Here is a 24,810-nt window from a genome sequence, read left to right on the forward strand (position 1 = left end):
GAAGCTACAGAAACCATCACATCAGGAAGCTGTAACCCTGGAGCTGCTGGACATCTATCTAATGCACAAAGCCTTTGAGACTTTTCTATGGCAGCTGTTGACTTTCGACCATCACAGTGCTGTCAGGACCTTAGGGTAGAACTAGATGTGATACCCCTTACTTGGGTGGATGGAAGAGAAAGACAGGGTTGCAGAAACAACTTGGCATTTGTACCTCCGCCCACTTCTGGCCTCTGGCCCTGCCCACTTCTTCCCCCAGAATGTTGTTCAGATTGGAGTGCAGCCCTCTGTCCAAAACGGGTTCCTCACTCCTGGTCTAAACTGGCTGGTAGCAGCTCCTCAGGGTTTCCCCTGGAGATGATGGGGATTGGAAATATAGGAGAGGATGAGCGCCAGTGTGGTGTAGCGGTTAGAGTGCTGGACTAGGACCAAGTAGACCAGGGTTCAACTCCCCATTCATCCATGAAGCTCACCAAGTGTCCTTGGACTCTCAGCCCAACCTACCTCACATGGTTATTGTGAGGATAAAATGGGGCTGGAGAACAATGTATGTCACCTTGAGGTCCATGAATGAAAAGTGGGATATAAATGTAATAAATAAACAGGTAAACAAACAAAGAGGGATCTGCATGCAAATCATCTGCTCTTCCATTGAGTTCCAGCCCATCTCCAACAAGGGAGACACAGGGCACATCAGCCCAATCTGGGGGCCACAGATCAGGGTCATGGGGCAGATTGAGGGGGTGCTCTGCTCTGCTCAGAAATTTCCACCCTGATTTAATCTGCTGGCAGCCGTTCTCTTTGCTGACAAAGAAGCTACATTTTGCACAGCATTAAAGCCCCTTCTCCTCCCAGTTGCTCCCTGCAACAGCTGATGGGTAGGAAGGGATCTAGAGAGCAGGATGAAGCCCACCTGTGCAGCATATCCCATCCATAGGCTGCAGGAGGTAGTTTCACTTAACACTGCTGTAGAGAACTGCGGCCTCAGTTGTCTTCTCAGAAGAGGATCTCATCCTGCTCATAAAAAAGCACATTAATTTCATCTCTGGACATCCTCTGGTCAGAGAGGCCATGTTCTTAGTAAAAATTCTACAAAATGGGAGTTTATGGAGATCGGATTAACAGTTAAGGTATATGGGTCATTTTTTTAAATATCACTTTAAACCTTATCTCCTTCTCCCTCCCATTGTGCCAGACTATTAATTTACCTGATTTATCTCTCCGCTCATAAAACCTCGTTCTGCAGAGAGATGAAGATTGCTGAGCACAGGTTTCTCCGGGAAATATTTCAATTTTGGCATGATTAAGTGTTCTTCTTTTGTAAGAAGGTTAACAAAAGTCCTTGCCCTTTCTCAATGACATGACTTCTAATTTTTTTCCCACGGCAGATCTTTTTTCTTTAAAAAATCCTCCCAGTTTCAAAAGAATCTCTGTAAATAATAATAATAATAATAATGAAGATCCAATCAGGAACCAGGAACTTCTGCCAAGTGATTATACCATTCAGTTTAAGCTCTTGTCCTATGCATCCTTAGGGTCTTAGTAGCTTAACATGAGTCAGTAATTTGATACAGTAGCAAAAAAGGCTAATGCAATTCTAGGCTGCATCAACAGAGAAATAGTGTCCAGATCAAGGGAAATAATAGTACCCCTCTCTATTCTGCCTTGATCAGACCCCACCTGGAGTGCTGTGTTCAATTCAGAGCATAAGAAGGATATTGACAAGCTGGAACGTGTGCAGAAGTAGTGACCAAGATGAGTTGAGTATGTCTAGCCTGGAGAACAGAAGGCTGAGAGGTGAAATGATAACCATCTTCAAATATCTGAAGGGCTCTCACCTGGGAGATGGAGCAAGCTTGTCTTCTCCTGCTCTAGAGGGGAGGAGCCAAACCAATGGATTCAAATTACAAGAAAGGATATTCCAATTTAACATTAAAAGGTAAAGGTAAAGGACAGTCGCAGATGACTCTGGGGTTGCGGCGCTCATCTCGCTTTACAGGCCGAGGGAGCTGGCGTTTGTCCGCAGACAGTTTTTCCAGGTCATGTGGCCAGCATGACTAAGCCACTTCTGTCAAAGCAGCACATGGAAATGCCTTCCCATCACAGTGGTACCTATTTATCTACTTGCACTAGTGTGCTTTCGAACTGCTAGGTTGGCAGGAGCTGGGACAGAACAACGGGAGCTCACCCCGTCGCGAGGATTCGAACCGCTGAACTTCTGATCGACAAGCCCAAGAGGCTCAGTGGTTTAGACCACAGTGCCACCCACGCCCCTAACTTTAGGATGCACTTTTTGGTGGTAAGAGCTGTCTAATGAGTCAAACACACCATCTCAGTAGGTTGAGAACTCTCATTCACTGAAGGTTTTTAAAGAGAGGTTGGATGGCCATCTGTCAGAGAGTCTTTAGCTGTGATTGGACTGTATGACCCCTGGGTTGCTTCTAACTCTACAGTTAGGATTCCATGATTCTTTCCATGCTGCTGCCCATGTCTGGAAAGTTGAGGTGGAACATAGTCTTAACCTCCATGAATCTATCTAATCCTCTTTTGGAAGTCCTTAAGAAAGGATTAGGGATGCGGGTGGCACTGTGGTCTAAACCACTGAGCCTCTTGGGCTTGCTGATCAGAAGGTCGGTGGTTTGAATCCCCACAACACAGTGAGCTCTTATTGCTCTGTCCCAGCTCCTGCCAACCTAGCAGTTCGAAAACCACCAGTGTGAGTAGATAAATAGGTACCGCTGTGGCGGGAAGGTAAACGGTGTTTCCATGCGCTCTGGTTTCCGTCATGGTGTTCCGTTGTGCCAGAAGCATTTAGTCATGCTGGTCACACAAACCAGAAAGCTGTCTGTGGGCAAACGCCGGCTCCCTCGACCTGAAAGCAAGATGAGCACTGCAACCCCATAGTTGCCTTTGACTGGACATAACCGTCCAGGGGTCCTTTACCTTTACCTTTTACCTTAAGAAAGGGTTAGGCAGATTCATGAAGGAAAGGTCATCAATGGTGACTAGCCACAATGCCTATCTTCTATCCCCACTGCCAGTATAAGGACTTGACATAAAGGTAAAAGTAAAGGGACCCCTGACCATTAGGTCCAGTCGTGGCTGACTCTGGGGTTGTGGCGCTCATCTCGCTTTATTGGCCGAGGGAGCCGGCATACAGCTTCCTGGTCATGTGGCCAACATGACTAAGCCGCTTCTGGTGAACCAGAGCAGCGCACGGAAACACTGTTTACCTTCCCGCTGGAGCGGTTCCTATTTATCTACTTGCACTTTGACGTGCTTTCGAACTGCTAGGTTGGCAGGAGCAGGGACCGAGCAATGGGAGCTCACCCCATCGCGGGGATTCGAACCACTGACCTTCTGATCGGCAAGTCCTAGGTTCTGTGGTTTAACCCACAGCACCATAAGGAAGCCCAAATAATTATTGCTTGGTATACTTAACTGGTGTGATGAATACTGCTTCATTTTATTGGCACATTATCAGCACCAGCCCATCAGAGGCCACCTGCAGCAGTCACTCAGAACAATTCCCTGTGTGAGTGCCCCATGGTGAACCATCTCTGGATCTGCTGCCGCAGTTAGGTAATAGTTTAGTAAAAGGAGATGTGGAGTTTTTTCTATCTAGCATTGCTTCAGTACCCGTCTGTTTTTAGAATAATTTTTATAGCTCATGAAACAATATTGTGCAATCAGATGGTTCCCATAAACAAAACTGTGAGTAACTCTGTAAGAACTATAAATAATTCAACAAACTCCACATTAGTTTGGGCGTTAAGTAAATTTTTGCTTGGATATCTCAAGAAGTGGCTATTTAAAAAGCATGAAAGAGATGACTGCCAAACAGGGTTGGCCCAAGGTGTTTTAGCACCTGAAGTAAACCACAAAATGGCACTCCTCTGCCCACCAGGGAGCAAGGGGTGAGTGACAATCTACATTGGCAACAAGGAGATGAATCAAATCAGCCTTACCCAACAGCTGAAGTGAGAATCATAGGCCCTTGTGGAAGGGAACTGGGCTTGCTCTGAATCGCGCTGGGTGAGAGCAGAACCCAGGAGACCCAGGGGGCAGCTCCTACCATCTCCTCCCTAGGTGCTACCACCGCCTCCCATTCACCAAGAGGCCACTGTAGATGCGGCTGTTGCTGCAGTGGCAGAGCCAGGCTTCAAGGAGTGTGTCACAGCCATCGCTGCCACAGTGGCGGCAGCAGTAGGTGACACAATTCTTGGAGGCCAGATCTGCCACCCCTGTGGATCCAGCTGCCCAAGGCAGCTTACTCACCTTGCCTTGCTGACAAAGGCCCAAGGCCCAAAACTCCCGTGGCAATGAATTGATGGGTAAATTTGCCCACCGAGTAAATTTGCACTTGTGGTTCCATACCATGAACGTTGGGAACCCCTGATTTATGCCAGTCCCAACAATTCCTAGTTTCCCCCCACATCCACTTACCTGGGAGTAAGTGCCATTGAATCCATTGGGGCTTACTTCTGAGTAGACATGTTTGGGATTGTGTTGTTAGTCACATGCATGAATTTGCCTTCCAGGATGGAAGTGGCTTCTGCAGTGGGTAGCTTGGTTTTGCATCTTGAGTCCTAAAATAAAATATCACTGGTTTTCCTTCAGTAGTCATGCTAAATTAAGGTTACCAGACGTCCCTGTTTCCCGGGGACAGTCCCCGGATTTACACATCAGTCCCCTGACAAAATCCTATCATTCCTACTGAAGTTGAAAAGTGTCCCTGGATTCACTGGAAAAAATCTGGTAAACTTATGCTAAATGTCTGTTGCTCTGTGAATTGCTATTATGGGATTAATAATGTGCTTTATTAGTGCTACTAAGTATAGCAGTTTGAAAGTACATCAAAAGTGCAAGTAGATAAATAGGTATCGCTCCGGCGGGAAGGTAAACGGCGTTTCTGTGTGCTGCTCTGGTTCGCCAGAAGTGGCTTAGTCATGCTGGGCACATGACCCGGAAGCTGTCTGCGGACAAAATGCCGGCTCCCTCAGCCAACAAAGTGAGATGAGCGCCACAACCCCAGAGTCATCCGCGACTGGACCTAGTGGTCAGGGGTCCCTTTACCTTTACCTAAGTATAAATCAGAATTGAATATGTGAAAATGGATGCCATGATAGAGGCTGGGAGCTGAAGACTACTTCTCTAAGCAACTTCTACACCATGTGTTACATACAGCATTTCTAGAGCTATGTTTGTTGTTCTTCTGTAGCAGTCTGTTGGTCACCTGCAGATAAAGATGAAAGAATCTGTCCTTTCAGTCCCCTCACTTTCTCATTTTCCCAATCTTTTGTCCTCCAAATTTGCAGCTATGCCTATACCTATAGCTATACCTATGTTGGGGGCAAGAATCCTCGTGAAAATTCACCAGCACTCTTAAGTGTGAATTTCTCCTAAACAAACATGTTTTTGTTTTATATTTATACACACACACACACACACACACACCGCTTGATTGTAAAACCTCAAAGCAGTTTATGAAAGATAAAACAATAAAATCAAGAAAAATCACAACAATGCTTTAAAGCAAACAAAAGTTAAAACACTAAAACAGGTTTAAATTACCTCAACTTTCCAAACATCTAGGTAGGCTGGTCTTAACAAGAATGTTTTTGGGAGGTGCTGAAAAGAGTTCAGTAATGGTGCTTGCCTGATATCAATAAGCACGCAGTTCCAAACGATCAAATCCTTTACAAATGCAGAATAGAATTTTTATATGCTGTTTTGACCAATGTATACATTTTTGCAAGGGATTTTACCTTTTACAATGCATCTTTGTATGTTATTTTCCCCACCATCTTCAATTGTATGTACGCAAGTGATAGATTCAGCTTTATATGCTTGCGGCATCAAATGTCTCCTCCATCCCTGCCTGCAGATTTATCAAATATTAGTGGAACTACTGCAGATGGTCTGACATATGTGTTAAAATATTACACGAATATGGCAAGTTTGGAGCAGCAACATTGTCATATTTATTTATTTTAGATGATTTATATACCACAGCAAAGCAAACAGAGAAGAATACCAAAAAATGCAATAAAAGCACGACCCTTTAAAGACACAAAGCAGCAATCACGAGTGCTATTTTTCTAGAAAAAAGAGGTGCCAGACCTCACCCTTGTTCTCTTATAATGCCAAGGGTGCCCACCTGAGAGGTGCCAGAACTGAGTTCCAGTGAGTTCCTGCTGGGAAAAAGTGTTGGCAATCACTAAACAGGAGTTGCTAATGACGGCAGCACGAGTCAGGTCTCTTCACCTCCAAAATCCATCTTAAAAAATGCAGGTATCATAAGGACCACAGACTGCAGACGTGAGATTTCAGCTTTTTGTGGTTTGGACATTGCTTTTCCCCAATGTCTGCATTTCTGCATTTTGGGGTTGTAGACCTGTCACCACAAAATTCAGAATAGTGCAATTTTCCAAAGATAGCTGCATTTCAATTTGGGTATTCTTTCAGGAAGTCTGAATTAGGTAGCAGCTGTTCAGCAGTGGAATGGACTCCATCAGAAGGTGCTGGACATGAGGCATTTAAGCAGAGGTTGGATGGCCATCTGTCAGGGATGTTTTAGCTGAGATTCCAACATTGCAGGGTGCTGGACTAGTTGACCCTTTGCTTCTAAGTTTGCATTTAATTTTATGCAATTTCTCCCATGTCACATCTTTATGAACACAAACTGAAAGATGCTTGAACAATTTTCATGAGAACATTATATATAAAAAAGAAATTGTGGAAACATGGCAAATGTCTGTGTGCTGAATGTTCACACTTTTGCTCCTTCCAAGATGAACAAAATTCACAAGAGTACGAATGCTTTTTGCAGGCTGCTTCCCCATTCCAGCTTAAATGCATGCAATTCTTTGGGTCAGTATCGCATCTCGTCAGACACCAGCCAGGACCATTTCCCATTATCTCGAAAGCAAACATACGGAGGCACTTCTGGAGCCTGGAGAGTTTTTTAAAAAAATGGTTATTTCCTCCTTCTATTTCTCGTTTTGATTCATGCGAGCTATATTCAGGCTTTGCAACCCAGCCTGTTTGATGCCCTCTCTCAACAGAGGATATTCCAGGAATTCACAAGAAGCAATTATAATTGCTTGGTGGGTTCTTTTGTTTCAAACAAGAATAGAATAAAAGGGAAGGAGGAGCCTCCATGAAGGGTGGTGTAAGAGATAAGTTGTGCAAGCAGCTTAAATCTAAATGAGTTTGCATATCCATCCACATAACCTATTTTATTATCAAAGCCTCTTGGGTGCAGAGAGTTCCATTTGTGAGTGGATGAAAGACGTGAGATCCCTAATCAGGTAGATTTAAACATGAACATGGGGGTTGGGATGAAGGTCTTTTGAACTCTGCCCATTCATAAGAAGATATATTCATAAGAACTCTGCCCATTCATAAGAACAACCCACATGCCAAGTCAAACCATTGGGCCCATCTCACTCAATATTGTCTACCCTGACTGTCAGCAGTTCTCTAGGATTTCAGACTAGGGTGTCTCGTAGTCCTACCTGGAGATGCCAAATATCGAACCTGGGACCTTCCATATGCAAGGCATGTGATCTACCATGGAACGATGGCCCTCCCCCTAACAAGAATCTGCCTTGGTCCATCAAGACCAGCCTTTCTCAAACTTAGGTTTCCAGATGTTGTTGGACAATGTTACCAGAACAAGGGAGGCCTAGCTTGTGTCTATGCCTCCTCCGAGGTACCCAACTAAATGGTTACTAGGTTCCTCTGTCAGAGCAAAGAAAAAAAATGCTAAGGCAGAGAGGCAAAGAAAAAGCAAAGTGAGTTGTTAAGCCTTTGATTGTCTCTTTATTGGTCACAACTAAGGTTCAATCTCCCTGCAAGTGAAGAAAAAGGAATGCTGGGGAAAGGTATGCATGGATGTCAGGGAACTGACATCGGAGCCAGGAGTGGAGGCAAGGCTCCCAAGCGATGCCGGAGAAGGGCCCAGCAGGGAGAGAGGGGACTCATCGGCTGGGGAAGGAAATCAGCGTAACACCAGGGATAAAGGGGGGCGGATGGGGGAATCAGAGAGGGGGCTCCAGGACTCTTCACCGGAGACCAGCGGGGAGAGCATGGGTCCTCCGCTACCCACACCCACCCTGCGCAGAAGACTTCCGCGCAGGGAAAGTAGGCGTAGACTTGGCGTCAAAGAACTTCTTTGCTGGAAGAAGTTCAAGAAACGCCCACTGAGGGATTCTGCTAGCGACTGAAACAGCCACGAAGTGAAGGGCTGTCCAGCCAGGAAAAAGTTTAACCAGGCAACCTCGCCAAGAGTGGCGGCAACTTACGCACGAGCAACCCCATATAACCATTACAATAGTCTTTTAAAGATGTGCATTTATGTGTGCAGAAGAAGAACATCCCCTTCCTTGCAAACATCAGTGTCATGGTGGAGAAATGTCAGAAATACATCAGATTCCAAGTGGGGATACAATGGGTCAGACAGGTCAAGGTGTGTCACATTCCATGAGTATTAGAGAATTTGCATAGTTCCAGACAGAGTTTTATATAAAGCATTGGAACTGATAACTGATTTCAGGATTTACACTGATATTGATATTGAATTCCCATGTGTTGTTGGACTACTACTCCCAACACCCCTGACTGCTGCCCCTGCTGACTATGGATGATGGGAGTTGTAGTCCAGCAACATCTGGGAACCCAAGGTTGAGAAAGGCTGATCTAGGCTATTGGTTCATCTAGCCCAGTATTGTTGACTGTAGACTCTGGCGGGCTGTGGTTCTGTGTGTTTTCCCAGCCCTACCTTGAGACACCAGGGGGAAAGAAGTCCTCACCACCAGCAGCTCTCCAAAAACAAATAAGTAGGTTTCTGCCAAACCAGAAATAGGATGCTTAGTTTTGACAAACAGTTGAGCGACACCTGAAGGAGATAAATGGGGAAAGGGAAGGAAGAAGAGTGGGATGTTCTGTTTCAGGGGCCATTAAATAGTGGACTGAAACCCTGAAGAGGAATTATGCATCCCTTCTGAATGCAATACACTTCTTGCTCTGTGTCTACAATTTGCATATTCGGTTTGAAGAAAACCCAGAGCAGAAGTCTCCTTAGGCTATTGGAAATGTGCTGCCAGGGAAAATTAAACCCAGTACCATGTAGTGGAAATATAAGACATCCTATCTCAAGCTCGCAGGTATGGTCCAAAGCTAACCTTTCAGAGCCACAATGCTATGAATTGCAAACAGTTTTGCTCAAAGCTATAATCCTGCACTGGGGTGACTGTGTGCAGCAGGGGGTTGCTTGATCTACCTGCAACTCTGTTAAGAGTCAAGCTTTGCCAAGTTGATTGGGCTAATTAGCAGCTGCATGGTTCAGGTAATGCAACAACACTCATGTTTCTACCACCACCATCATCAGGTTTGTTTATTGACATCAAAAGGATAATATTTATATTGGGAGTTAACAGCAGAAATTGCTCTCCCCACTGGCACAGTGTTTGGTCCTCAGCTAGCCCAACATCTGATACATTATCAAACAGTCCTGATAAATCAGTGCCCAGAGTTGCCAGCCAATTGATTCAGCAGAATCTGGAGTGAATTTTCAGACCCCTTCCCAAGGCAAAATGCACCATTTTCCGGGAAGTTAATGGTGGCACCCATCGTCCACGTGTAGCTTCCTCCTCTTCAACTGCACTTGTTTTATTTATTATTTGTTTTATTATGCAGTTTCTATACTGCCTTTCACTCCGGAGAGGACCAGAGTGATTTAAAGCAAAACAATACATCACAGATCTAGAAAACAGATCTGTAAAGACAAGGCAGAGAAATATCAGTTTTCAGTTACAGCAACCAGGGTACTAAAAGCCAGTAGTAGTGTCCAGATTATGGGAAGTAATAGTACCACATACATCAGTCTGGCCTATTATTATTATTAATTATTATTATTATTATTATTATTATTATTATTATTATTATTAATAATAATAATAATAATTTCATTTCTATACCACTTGCATTGCAAAATGGCTTCTAAACCATTTGCAAGTATAAAATTGATTATAAGGTATCCACATATAATTAAAATGCACAATACAACAAAAACATCCTTAATGAAAATATGCAGTAGAACAGGTCCATTAAAGGTATGACTATTAAAACAATTAAAAGAGCAATTGAAACAATTAGATCAGAAAGTTCAGAGGAATGTTTGCCTATTCAGATGCCTTTTCAAGAATCAGCTCCAACCACAATGTTCATCTGTATGCATAAAGGCTTCCAGGACGCTATTGAACTCCACATGATCTGGCTGAAAGCCAGTGAATGAACAGCTGTACATGCATAGGCATCCTTTTTCAGACATTTTGTCAGAATTCACAATGCTGAACTAGGTGAACCAATTGTCTGAATTCAGTATAAGGCAGTTTCCTATGATCCCAAACAAAAAGCAGAAACAAAGGCTCTTAATTTTTGAGTATGCCAGGACGTCCGCTGTAGTGTTTTCTTTAAATCTCTCCTGCTGGTTTGTTTGTTTTTTTAGCTTTAAAAATGCAAAAATACTGTACTGTCACTGTTTCATGGCCTTTATTGTTCTCTGCTCTGAGACTTCTGAACTGGGGAGTGCACTGTCCATATTTAAAACAAATCAAATACCCTGCACGACAGAAGACATTTTGCCCCAGGAAAGAAAAACCAACTGGGGACCAGATCAATGGTTCAGATCTCTCTGCCCACTGTTTTATATAGTAAAAGCTTCCTTTCCAGGCCTTATTGATCATAACTCATGGTGAATTCTTGTAACCCATCATCAACCAATCTATATATTTGCCCTGAATGGAGGACAGCAGATGGGGCAAAGCAGGGGAGAAACATCAGTGGCTACAGACATCGCATCACTGAGCACATCTGTGCCCACTGCTAAGCAACACTCACTTTGTCCGACAAGAAAAGCATTCTCCACCCTATGGCAGTCATATTTTCTTTCTCTCTCCACCAAAGCCAGGTGTCTGCTGAGAATTTATCTCCAGTAAACAACAATTTTGTCTCTTGCATTTATAGATGAGTCGGACCATTTCCTTTTACACAGTGCTTTAGTGCTTTTTTAGTTTCAACATATTGCATAACCATCCATCTTGGGAGGGAAATAAATCTGCCTTATATAACATTTGAAGTAGTACGTGGACATGAACTGCAGCAAACAGAATTAAAATAGGCAGGATATTTATAAGATCAGCTATGGTCCTTAATTTGTAAATAAGAAATAATCCACATGCTATTGTCTTAATGAAGAAAGGGTAATGAAGGCTCAATGTGCCTGTACTGACTTCTCCATTTCAACAGCTGCTACAGGCAGCGGTGCTTGAAGAGGCTCCTTGTAGTTAGTACCTCACTTTCTGCTTCTAGTAAGAATGCATATATGCACACACACTTAAAAAAAGGAAAAAACCTCCCCCCTTGTAGCAGTTCCTAGCTTTTCCTTGCTACAATAAAGAAAGACATTACTGCACCTAGCTATGTATTGTTATGAGTTGGGGGGGTAGGAGGTATGGTCAAGACCCTCCTAACACCTGGGCCCCTTTCTCAGTATTGGAACAGCCAGGACAGCTTCCTGGTGAGGTAATCGGTTATTAAGGGAACAAAGGAATGGGCTCTGTGCAAGATAACAAATGGGTACAACCGCCTCCCCCAACTCACGGGTAGTTGGAAAGACAAAGCCAGAGTTGAAAGCAGAGAGTTGGAGTGATGTGAGCTAGAAACAGAGCAGCAAGCTGGGAACTGAGAGAGACAGGGCAATGTTTGATTTCTGTTTGAATCTAAGGCTGCAGCTATGGGGGAAAGCAAAGCCCTCTTGTGGTGTTAATGCTGTGAACCCCTCCATCATAGGCTCAGGTATATATGTGTGTGTTTTCTTGATTTGATTGTTTTATCTTTTTGTAAGCCATGTGGAGTTGTTGTTGTTTTTTGTTTTGTTTTGTTTTGTTTACAATCAGGCAGTATATAAATTTTATGAAATAATAAATAATAAGATGGCTGAGCCCTTTTGTAGCAGCAGCACCGGGTACAGCCTGATTATTAACATCACCTATGCTGCAAGATGACTTAAGGGGGGGGGCAGCCTTCTCCAGTAATCTGCTTCTGCAGCAGTGGGTAGGGCCATGGGCTGGGTGGCAGCTGCCCTCCCCCCCCCCATAAATAAAACTACTTAACTGAAAGTAGAAATTGTGGGAAGATTTAGACAGATTTTTCTGAGCTCTTGGAGTCAAAAGAAAGTAATTTTAAACAACTGTTGTTGAGACATTTCGTTCCAAGTCTGCTAGACAGAGCCAAACAGAGGGTGATGACAGTTGGGTGTCTTGACACCCCCCCCCCCACAACATAAATCCTGCTACACCCATGGGGTAGGGCACTGGTCCTGGAGGCGAATCTGATAAGAGTGCTTCTGGGGCTGTTCCTATGTTCCCTGCCCCTTCACATTCCAAATTCTCACCCCCATCAGGCAGCGATCTGACTCCTGGTCCCTGACACTAGCAAGCTCTCCATTTAAACTTGGATCAGTTCCTCTGAAGTTTGCAATGGAACCCGGAGCATGGCCAGTGCACTGACATTTATTTATTTTTTGACATTTTTCATTCGGCTGATTAAAACAAACCCTTTTCTTTCTGCACCCCGATGCTCATTCCTTTTGCCACAGAAATTCTGGACCTACGTCTGTCCAGATTTATGTGCCCACCACCACCACCACCACCTCCAATATGTCTTCCGTTAATCAAATGCAAATTTGCGGAGCTGGTGATTTAGCATGCAACTGCTAGGGGATGGCAATGGGGGAATAAATATCGTTTAGCAAAATAAATTTGAAAAAGCAGTGTAGCATTTTGTTCGGCCATTTGTGAAATAGTTTTTCTTTGTCACCAAAGATGTGAAGGATGCAGGGGGAGATGGGGGTGGCTGGTCACAGTGCAGAACTTGCTGGTAAATGAGATGTGTGTTTCTGGCAGGGGGAGAGTTTGGGACCTGGTGAAATGCTGTGTTGGCTGCAGTGTGTAGGTGTGTTGTGCAAACACTCCCTGTGCTCCTCCCTAGGCTGGAAGGGGGCTAGTTTAACCTCCGGTTTGCTGCTAAAACTGAATGATGCATGTCGAAAAAGTGCGTCACCAACATGAAAAGTTTGGAAAGCTGTGGGTTAAGGCTGGTGTCTGCTGCTTCCATGAACTCGTTACTGCTGTGAGATTTGGTAGGTGAACTAAGAGTTTGTATGGACCCTGAGTAAGAAACCAGAGGCTGAGAGGGAGTGTGTGTCAGAAGGAAAATGAATTGACATTGATTTATAAATATTAATACCTTTGTATTAGTGTAACATGTTTATATGTAACTGTGTGTCTTTATAATATTTTGTTTAAGTTACCTGCTGTGGCTTCAGTTTTTTGTACACTGCTTAAAGACATTTTAAAGATATTAAGAGGTATAGAAATTAAACAAGTTGTTATTGTTGTTATTTCTAACTTGGGTGGGCCTGACAGATCCTGGTGGATCAGAAATGGGTTGCATCCACAGTTAGTCAGGAAATACTACAAGTTATTATTATGCACAGACTCTCTTTGGACGCTTTGAAATGTCGTCTTTCTGTATGAAATTATTTTTTTAAATGATTTTTTTCTGCTGATCATACTTCTGCTTGCCTGTCAAAATGTGCCCATTGATGTGCCAAATTACCCATTCAGACTCATCACCCTTACTATGTAACCAGCATTACAAATGTTAAATTTAAAAAAAAGTTAAATAGGGGGGAAAAAGCTTTTGCATCTCTGCGATTCCACATTGTGCTCTGCTGTAGCTGAAGAATGCTATTGCCAGGTTCAGAGCCGTCTTATCCATAGGTGGTAGGGGTGTGGGGCACCCAGGCGTCAGGCTCTCAAGGGTGCCAGGCCAAGAGTCTGGAGCCCAAGAGTTGAGTCTGGGGAAGAGCCCGTCCATCGGTCAGAGAGCCGCAGCAGGCTCTTCTGCTGCGGGCAGCTCTGTGTCGCGAGTTCAGGGGCAACCAAGCCAGCGAGACGCTGAGGCAGCCGGCCGGCTCCGCTCTCCTGTGCGCCTGGGACTGGGCAACCTGGGGGGGGGCGGGTGGATCTTTGCACCCAGGCACCGCATATGCTTAAGACAGCCCTGTCTGTATGACAGGCCATGTTCTGTATGAAGAGCAAGTCTGCCCATGAAGGGGGAAATGTGCCTGAGGATTTACTCCACTAATAACTTGTTTGCCCAATTTATGAGGACTTAAGAGCAGCCTTGTTCAAAGATTTAAATCACTCAGCTGACGGATCGATTGAACACTTGATTAACTTCTTATTAGGAGACAGTTTCCCCTTACATTTCTGAAATGGTGACCTGTTTTGCCTTTAGAGCAGACATTTTAAGGATATAATTTCAGCATACACTCTGCCGCTGTTCTGAGTGCCAGTTTGAAAGGTCTGTAGGGCTGCATTTGGTCCTCCTGACTTGGTTTCCCACAGTTGGCAAGAGCATGAAAGGATGTATCCCGAGGATGCTGCAGTTATGTGCCCACAACCTGTTCCGCAGAACACAACCAGGAAACGTTGTGTGGAGTGTGGATTGGAACCCAGCTTGCAAAAGACTATCCCTCTTAACTACTATCGTCACACTGGCTGTCATTTCATATTCTGTGAGACAGGGCTAGGGAACACTTTTCAGCTCCTGGGAGCCACTTGCCACCACTAGCCAAGGGTGAAAGTAGGCAAAGCAATGAGTTTTTCCTTTGTAGACCAGGTTAGTTCCTACACACATTCAGAAACCCCTCTCTATCCTCCATCCAGACAAGATTTACAGGCAACCTCCGTTTTAGGCACAACCGATATGTGTGCAATCACGCACACAGGACCAAACCCAGAAGTGACCCGGAAATGTCATAAAAGACATCACTCAAAGGGGTGGGGACAGAGCTTTCAATTGCATGCAATTTCACGCAAGCACACTATGACCCAGAACACAAACCCTCCCCCATGCAGGGGCTTCTCGGTGGTGGCACCCGCTATGTGGACTGCCCTCCCACCAGATGTCAAGGAAATAAACAACTATCTGACTCTTAGAAGACACCTGAAGGCAGCCCTGTTTAGGGAAGTTTTTAATGTTTGATGTTTTATTCTGTTTTTAATCTGTTGGGAGCCACCCAGAGTGGCTGGGGAAACCCAGCTGGATGGGCAGGGTATAAATATATCATCATCATCATCATCATCATCATCATCATCATCATCAGGCTTGCCTGTATTATCAGAGTTCAAGGGCAAAATCACTTGAGGTGCAAAGGAGAACCAATGAGGCATGTATTCTGGTGAGAAGGGATATTGCTGGGAATCAGATATGAACTGGGGTGGTTGCCAAGGGCCTGGAGCCCCACATTTGAAACCCTGGCTGAGATTCCATTGCCTTCACAACGCCGCTTCGCCACCTCCCGTCTTGCTGCCTTAGTTCATTCCTCTCTCCCTTTGTTCTTTGCATCGTCACAGGTCTGGCAGTGTGGTGGAAGCATGGAGGTGCTGCCTTGCTCCAGAGTTGCCCACATCGAGCGCACCAAGAAACCTTACAACAACGACATTGACTACTATGCAAAGCGCAACGCATTGCGTGCTGCTGAAGTCTGGATGGACGACTTCAAGTCGCATGTTTACATGGCGTGGAACATACCAATGACGGTAAGGGCAGGCTGAGAAGGCTCTCAAAGAGACATTGCAGAGTTGTTGACGGTTGCTGGTACACACACACACACACACACACACACACACACACACACATATCCTGGAAGTTGCAGTTTGATGAGGGACCTGAGAATATTCAGTCTTCTCTGCACAACATCCTTCCATCTGTTGCCCTTTAATTGCCATAGCCGCTGCCCCCTTGTTGAGGATCACTTGGGCCATGTTGAACTAGAACTAGCTCCTTTTAAACATGAACTTTCCAAGCTCTGGTTCCCATGTTGCTGGACTGCAGCCTCCCTGATCATTGGCCTTGCTGGCTGGGGCTGATTGGTGTATAATCCAAGGAAACCTGCAGCAGTGTGGAACATTTGGTGTATCTGGAGTGTCAGGTAAAATGTGAAGCAGCTCTCATGCAGTGGTGAAGAAAAGGAACTCTGCACATGCTCAGAATGCTATCCCCCCCCATAAAGGGGGTGGTGATTTACCACACCCTCCTTCCCCGGGAGAAGAGGAGAGATGGTTTAGCCAGAATGTGGTTGAGCATGTGGGCAGTGTTGCCCAGTAGGCAGAGACTGAAGCTAGCTCTGCCCCACACTCTTCTCTCTTCTTCTGTTGGCACCCACCACCATTCCCTTTGCAGTGTGGGCATTGCTAGTGGCCCTTTCTTTGGGGACTGAGTAGGAGTCTTTGAGGGAGTCATTGGTTGGCTCTGGATCTCCTCTTTTTTGTCTTCTCCACACTGTTGGGCGTCACCTGTGTGACCGGAGGGCCATTGCGTGGCGAGTCCCCCCCCCCCCAGTGGAAATAATGACACATGACACAATGCAGGTTAATGGGCTAAATAAGGCCACGACTTTATCGGTTACAGGTGATGAGCAGTATTGGCTTAGGCATTGGTTCTAACAGACTATATCCAACTTCAGCCCATCCGCTTGAAGTCCAGGAAGGGTTAACCACCAGTAGGGGAGTCCTGCTGATGCACATCAACTAGGAACTCCCCTGGGGTCACCGATAGGGGGCGTGCCTTAGGCCCTCACCTCCCTAGGCTTCGGACAGGGCCACACACCCCGGAATCCTTTATCAGACTACCCTTCAATATGCGGGGCAGGTGATGGCTCTACCTCCCCTCTTCCATCTACAGAACAAAACCAATGCCTAACCGCCAATACCAAGAAAGTTGTGACGATTTGCTACAAGGTAGGCAAAAACCAAGTGGCTGGTGCCAATTTGCCAAGTGGAAAAATTCCTACCAGGCCCCTCAACGGCAACCAACCAAGGTCCATAGCAAGGTCAAGGAAACGAAAACCTTATGGGGCGGGAGGGTGGGAAAAGCAGGAACAGCTGGCAGGAGGGGAAAGAGGGAGATCCCCAGCCTCGTCCTGCCTTAAATAGGGCAGGCCACGCCCCCAGAGCCAGCCGATTGGCTGGCCAGGGGACGACGCAGCCAGGAATCCCCCCAATCACACAGGGCCGCTGCGCGCATGGTGGGGCCATGAAGCCCGCAACTCCACCTCCTCCGAAGGGCGGAAGTGGTTTTCCTTAATCTGGCTCAATTGACATTTTGTCCAGGCAGGTGAACAGGTTTAAGTAAGGCCTGTGTTAATATATGAGGCAATTTGGGTTGGCTTGGCCATGCACATTGGGGTGAAGGTTGGCCAATGGAGCCACGCTGTGCATGTCTGAGTCATACCAATGACGGGAACCTAAACAAATCTTGCTATTTACAGTGTGTGTCTGTAAACTTGCCCAGTAGATGGGTGTGCTGGTCCCAAGGGTTAATCGTGCGGCGAGGTCCAAGTCCAGTCCTAGGTCGAAGGTGCGGTATGGAGGCTGTCCGTCAAAGCTGAAGCAGGGTCCAAGGCAGGGAGTCGGGTGAGGTCAGGAACTCTGGCAGAAGAGCAGGACAGGGTGCCGGCAGGAACAGGCTACCAACAATGTTGCTCCCGCAACCTGGGACTGGGGCTGGCTGGTTTTTATCTGCCCTGAGGCATAGGGCAGCCCCGATCCTCTGGTGACTCGCCTCTCCTGGCCTGGAGGCGAGCACTCCTCCTGCGGGAACTTAGTTCCCTCCGCCTTTCTGCCCTGAGCCTCTGCAGCTCAGGAGAGGCTGGAGGGTTACCAGACCCAGAGGCAACCTCACCTTCCCCTGACGGGGCTGAGAGTGGAGCACCTGCAGGCAATGGGTCCTCCATCACCTCAGGAGCCAGAGCAGACTCGGCTGGTGCCTGCACCTGAGGATCCAGCACAGGTGAGGACCCTTCAGGCTCAAGCCCCAGCCCCGGCTCAGCTGGTTCTGGAGGCAGGGACTCCTGTGCAGGCTGGGATTCCTCAGGTTCAGCCTCCAAGTCCAAATCCCAGGCCATCACACCATCCCCCCCCCCTCAACCAAGGGACCGGACCAGGCTTTCTGGGGTACGCCACATGGAAATCACGGAGGCAGGCAGGAGCGTGGATGTTGGCCGCTGGTTCCCAGGAACGACCCTCAGGCCCATACCCCTTCCAGTCGATGAGATATTGGAGCTTCCCCCTGCGGTATCATGAGTCAAGAATATGCTCTACCTCGTACTTGGGCTCCCCCTGAACCAAAACTGGCTGCGGTCGTGGTCGGTTCAGGTGGAACTCGTCGGGCGGGGCCCGGACTCAGTAGGGACCGGTGGAATACCAGGTGAACCTTCAGGGTTGAGGGTAACCGGAGACGGAATGCCACAAGCACTCCTCCTGGGACAGACTGAATCCCCATTCCCTTTATTGCTATTCCCCTGCCCAGGTGTGTATTACTTGGTTAATTTGCCAATCCCCATGTCTGTTATATTTTAATAAATATAATCTGTTTACCCATAACATTTTTTTATCGTGAGTCTTCTTTCTCATGTGATGGCAAAGTCATTTCCCCTCCGTTGTCCTGCCTGATTCAGGATACAGGTGCTAAGGCAAGGTTTGCACCAAAACGAGGCTTGAGATGTTTACAAATGGCCCTTGCGGCAAGCACTTAAGTGTGATGAAAACCTTCGGTCTTTGCTTCTCTTCCATTACTTTCATATGATCATTTTCTCCAATGAGCTATAAAGCAGGCCTTTAGGGAAAGAAAAATAAAGGCGCATTGCTTTATCAGACATAAACCAGCCTTCCAGAAAAGAAAATGGTTTTTAAACATCACAAAAATAACCACCATTTCCTTTCCTTTGGAACACAACTGCTTTGCAACGGTGGATTCACAGTGGCTTTTAAATTGTCTATTGATCCGTCTATCACTCCCTCTAATATTGAATTCAGGTGCTGAGCGCTGACAAAAAATAGCCAAAATGGGGGCAGTGAAAAACAAGAGGCAGGTTCTGTATCAGCGTACTTGGGGGACCCTAAAGTACAAAAGAATACCCCAAGTCTTTATTACTATGCTTGCGCACACACACACACACACACACACATTAACTTTTTAGCACACACACACGTATATTAACTTTTTAGCATATAAATTCCAACAATCATTTAACATAACTTCTTATCTTATACAATATTTTTAGACTTCTGTCAACAACCTCTGAAGATTTTCCGTTTTTTATCACTTGTTCTGCATTTCTTAATTTCTCTGTTACTTTTAATTGTCCTTAACTAATAATTCTTTTCAAAGTCTTTCTTGCAATATTTCACAAAGTCCTCCTTACAGAACTTCTTGCAGTCCTACTAGCGTAGTTACTTTATTACTATGTTCAGTAGACAAAAAGTGTTGAGGATAAAACTACAAAATTAAAGCACATTATTATTAGTGGAAATTATTCAAAGTGACATAAGGCACAATAGAGATACTGAAACAAATTACGACAAACACCATCAATAACAACCTAAAGAAACCCCTACACAAGTGAAAAACAAGTCTCAAATACTTTAAAATTGTTCAACTATCCATTGGTCCTCAAGCAGGGGGTGAATTGAGGCATGGAGGTTATTGGTGATTTGGAAAAAGAGTGAGCAATACTTTGGCCTCAGATATGTGAAAGACCAGAGGGTGATCTTTCCTTCCATACTACCTCTTGGTAGTTTCACCTCCCTCAGAAGTTTGTGAGGGGGTGGCCTAGAAAAGGACATTCTCTGTGACAGCTCCTAGGTTGTGGCACTCCCCTGCCTGTCACACCTGAGATATATATATATATATATATATATATATATATATATATATATTCAGGCTCCACTCTATTTCTTTGACTGTAATTTGTTTTATGCTGTTTTTAATATTGAACTTTTAAAATTGCTGTAACCTGCCCAAAGACCTTAGGACAGAGGACATAATATTATGTATTTTCTGTTTTTTATATTGTGATTTTATGTTGTGAAGCAACCTGAGATCTACAGGTATACGGTATAGGGCAGTATACAAATTTAATTAATTAATTATTAATGGCACAACAACAACAACAACAACAAATAAATAATGGGGCAAATGGAGATATTGGACTAGGAAGGGCTGAAACCCTCCCTCCCAAGTATCTCCTTTCCCCTTTGTGATGCTTCATGATTCTTTCAATGTGCAGAACCTCCAAGACACACCTGGGGCGAATCTACACTGGTCGGTTATGACGTTAAAAATGCATTATAAAAACGTGACACCAGAGGGCGCTGCAGAGCAACCCATTGACAATGGGAAATTGCATTGAGAGCTATACAGTATAACTTTTTTAATAGCCTTTAATAGCGTTTTTACAAAGCAATGTAGATCCAGCCCTGGAGCCCCTCATCCAGGATTTTTCCCATTCATTGCAATGGAGGGGTTATCACGATGCATACAGGTCAAAAAGAGTGGCTCTCTCCCCTGAAATGAATTGAGGGAGCATGATCTCACATGGGAACACCATATGCTCACTGAAGCATACATATGCAGGTATATACATGCGTATTTTGAACTCAGTACAAATCTGTTTACAAGGCATTCTTTTAACAAGCTGGCATCTTTCCTTCACTTAATTCTGTACAGCTTTGCCTGCTTGTTTCTTGACTGCAGACAGTAAATTGAATGCTGTGGTAGCCAAACTTTGACATTCTCCTCCACCCCCACTTCAGATCATCTTCTTTTCTGTTACCAAAGGTTCATTAATATGTATTCCCTGTTCTCAAGGACAGTTGTAGACTGAGTAGCTACTTACACGGCAAGAGAGGGTTGGGGGGGTAGTTAGAGAGAGAGAGAGAGAGAGAGAGAGAGAGAGAGAGAGAGAGGGAGAAATCCGCTTGTAAACAAAATGAACAATGAGCATTTTTCAAATAATGAAATTGACTGGAAAATGGCCTAATAGGATTTCTGTGTTTATATGCTCCTGTTGGCCTGTGGGTTTTTTTGTTTTGCAGAACCCCGGAGTTGACTTCGGGGATGTTTCTGAAAGGATTGCGCTGCGGCAACGTCTTCAGTGCCGAAGTTTTAAGTGGTACTTGGAGAATGTCTACCCTGAGATGAGAATTTACAACAATACTATCACTTATGGGGAGGTAATGTATGGTGCTAAATGTCTGTCACACCTCTGCATTACTGTTCCATTTCCCCAGTTCCGGAGGGCTTTTGTACTGGAATGTGGACCAAAGACAGATGTTGTTTCAGCAGTGAAGCTCATCCAAGTTCTGGAGGTTTCACCCTTTCAGGGCTCTCAGCCAGGCCTTGATTTGGGCGGGTGCCTGTATGTGTGTCCCCATCCTCCTGACTAGTCCCATGCATGATAATAATAATAATAATAATAATAATAATAATAATAATAATAATAATTTTTATTTATACCCTGCCCTCCCTGGCCAGAGCCAGGCTGAGGGTGGCTAACGCCAGTAAAATTACAATAAAAAATAAAATAAATAAAAAACCAATTTAAAATACAGGTTAAAATATAATTTAAAATGCAGCCTCATTTTAATAGTAGCCCATAGATCTAAACCATAAGGGGAGGAAAACATAAGGGTCAGACTGAGTCCAAACCAAAGGCCAGGCGGAACAGCTCTGCCTTGCAGGCCCTGTGGAAAGATGTCAAGTCCCGCAGGGCCCCGGTCTCTTGTAACAGAGTGTTCCACCAAGTTGCCAATGGCTACTAAAGTTAATGGGTTGCATAACATGGTTTGCTAAGTTAGGCCCCATCGGCACTAAACATTTAAATCTGCATTGTATCACTGTAAATAGCCATGGGTTTCCCCGTAAGAATCCTGTTCCTCTCATAATTTTCAGAGTGGTTTAGAAATCAGTCCTTCTTTTCGGAGTATGAAAAATGCTGCCCGCTCTTTCTCTAAGTGAGGCTCTCAGGTATCTTCCTCCAAGCCTCTTCATAGGCAAAAGAGGTCCTTAAGGGGCCCAGTGGTGGAGCAGAGCCAATGGGGCACCTGTGGTGGTGTTCATGCCCTGTGCCCAGGGGCAGGGCCACCCACCCACAGGGCAGGGCAAGCCAGGGCAGGACATTCTGCAGGGCCTTCGAAGAGCCTGCCTGCCTCTTCCCACACAGCTGCCCTACAGCTGAGGGGGAAGCGGAGGGCAGACCTTTTGGGGCAGCGTGGAGCCTGTGGGCCATAGCTGTCAACTTACAGATTTGAAAATAAGGGACCAGCAGCCTCGAAAATAAGGGATCAGCAGCCAAAATAAGGGATTTTCAGAGCACAGGTATGTTCAGCTTCTGAGCCCCTCCGAGCCAAAGGGAGAAAGCCCAGCCAGCAACCAAACGAAGCCTCAAGCCGTGGTTCCCACAGCACAGCAACCCGGCAAAGGGGATGTAGCAAGGGAAACCACCGTCACCTCTCCGCTGGGAAGCGCTGAGCAAAGGTGAGTCCCCAGACAATGCAGCCGATTTGATCGGCACAAGGCATGCAGGCTCCACCCCCCCAGTCATTCTCAGACTCCTTATTGGGTGAGCAACGCAGCCAAGCAACACAGTTGGAGCCTCCCTCCTCCCTGGCCGGCAGGGAGGGAGGTAGAGGAGCTGCTTCCTTTGAAACCCAGGAAATTTAAGGGACATCATCAATAAGGGACAGCAGTGGGACACGGCGCTGGGATAAGGGACTTTCCCGCCAAATAAGGGACGGTTGACAGCTATGCTGTGGGCACCCAAGCCACCACGTCACTCCAAGGAGAGATGTGTGGCTCAGGCACGCTGCCGCGGTGAGCGCCACCCACTATTTTGTCACCCTCCTCAGTGGTGACACCCGGAGTGGCCTGCCCCCACCGTCCCCCCTTCCTCCGCCCCTGAAGGGGCCTACCTGAGAACCTTGCAGTATCTGATAAGAACGAACCAGGGATCACCTCTCCCAGGAGGGGAGGAAAGAGTGTTTAAAAAGCTGAGCAGGGATGCAAGTAGGACAATATTTCAAATCCCATATTGCAGGTGGAACAGGGTGGCAAGGCAGAGATTGAAATTGTTTCCTTAAGGCAGGCTCATGAGCTTGTGTCAGATTTGGATCAGAGATGTTCAGTCAGTAGAGCATGAGACTCTTCATCTCAGGATTGTGGGTTCAAGTGCCATGTTGGGTAAAAGATTCCTGCATCACAGGGGGTTAGATTAGATGACCCTTGTGGCCCCCTTCCAACTCTATGAAATTCTATGTAATCTATGTACTGGTTTGGACTATATCACAGGTAGTAAGATTTCAGAAGAAATTACAAATGAATTTCTCATTGCTGGCCCACAGCTTTGTGGCTTATTTGACAACCTCCAGTCTCCAGACTGAGACTCCAGAGGCTGAAGGAACTAAATATGTTGAGGTGGACATAAAACATATTGAAAGGGTTGTAAAAATATATTTCCTCCCAACTGAAGTCACTTTTTTTTTTAAGGATGAGTTGTAAAATGCCTGTCGTCGCCTTATACCTGGGTAGCACGCTTGTCGTAAACTGACTCTGCTACCGCTTAACAGTTGGCATTCTTTAATTGGCAGCAGCTTGGGAAGGCAGGTTGGGTGGCCTTGTGGCATGCTGTGCTGTCAGACAATAATTTATATTGTGGCTCAGAGCAGAAGGGGATAGAAAGCTTCAAGGATGCTCACAGCCATGGCTTTCCCCAGAAAAAGTTTTTTAAAGGTGAGGAAACTGGTTAGGAGACCCTGGTCCGTCCCCCCGTCCTCCCCAGAACTCCGATTTCCACAGTTTCCTGGAAGAGGCACTAATTATTATTATTATTATTATTATTATTATTATTATTATTATTACTATTATTTTTACCCCGCTCATCTGGCTGGGTTTCCCCAGCCACTCTGGGAGGCTTCCAACAAAGTATTAAAATACAGTGGTCTGTTAAACATTAAAAGCTTCCCTAAACAGGGCTGCCTTCAGATGTCTTCTGTAAGTCTGGTAGTTGTTCTTCTCTTTGACATCTGGTGGGAGGGCATTCCACGGGGCGGGTGCCACTTATTGCTTGATGCCAGGGTACCTCTCCATAGGCCCCATCTGCACTGTACATTTGAAGAAGTATTGTACCACTTTAAATAGCCGTGGCTTCTTCACAAAGCCTTCTGGGAAGCGTAGTTTATTAAGGTTGTTGAGAGAACCTCTAGCCAACTCCCAGAGCAACAATTCCCAAAGTTCCCTGAGAAGAGGGATTGACTGTAAAACCACTCTGGGAATTGTAGCCCTGTGAGGGGGAACAGGGGTCTCTCAGCGCTGTGGTGATAAGTAGACAGTTAAATATGAATGTGTCTAGTTCTCTTTTAAAGCCATCCAAGTTGGTGGCCACCCCTGCCCTTTGTGGGAGCAAGTTCCAACTTTGTGCCCATCGCTACATCGAAGGCAAGTGTCCTTTAAGCTCTGCTTGTGGGCTTCCTAGAAGCATGTGGTTGTCCATGATGGCAAGCAAGATGCTGGACCAGATGAATCATTGGTCTGACCCAACAAGTCTCTTCTGACATTCCTCTGTAGCGGGATCTGCGTGCTTATCTTTAGATGGCAATCAGGGAGTGTGATGGATTTCATCCAATAGATGGGATCCAGATTTCTCATCGGGGTTATTCAGAGCGGGATTGGGACTGGGCTGTTTACGATGTGTATTCCTAATTCATCATCTTTCATGTCGTACTCCGCAAATAAATGTCTAGTCCAAGTCATCAGAATGTGTGTGTTCTGCCTGTAAGGACAATTCATGTCTGCTTTCGCAGAAGAACAAGTTGGCTATGCAGCCCCTAACTGATA

The 24,810-nt window shown here is 45.6% G+C and overlaps 1 protein-coding gene across 2 annotated transcripts in view; it reads left to right on the forward strand.

Moving 5' to 3' along the window:
• Positions 1–24,810, forward strand: part of GALNT9 (polypeptide N-acetylgalactosaminyltransferase 9) — a 175,953-nt gene that overhangs the window by 135,633 nt on the left and 15,510 nt on the right. For both annotated transcript variants that reach the window (XM_083590220.1, XM_083590221.1), the window contains 2 exons: positions 15,492–15,677; positions 21,015–21,152. In XM_083590220.1, the coding sequence (XP_083446346.1) occupies positions 15,492–15,677; positions 21,015–21,152 (324 nt within the window). The remainder of the gene's footprint in view (positions 1–15,491; positions 15,678–21,014; positions 21,153–24,810) is intronic.

The sequence above is a fragment of the Podarcis filfolensis genome, assembly GCF_964270895.1.
Source record: "Podarcis filfolensis genome assembly, chromosome: 16".
Lineage (NCBI taxonomy): Eukaryota > Metazoa > Chordata > Lepidosauria > Squamata > Lacertidae > Podarcis > Podarcis filfolensis.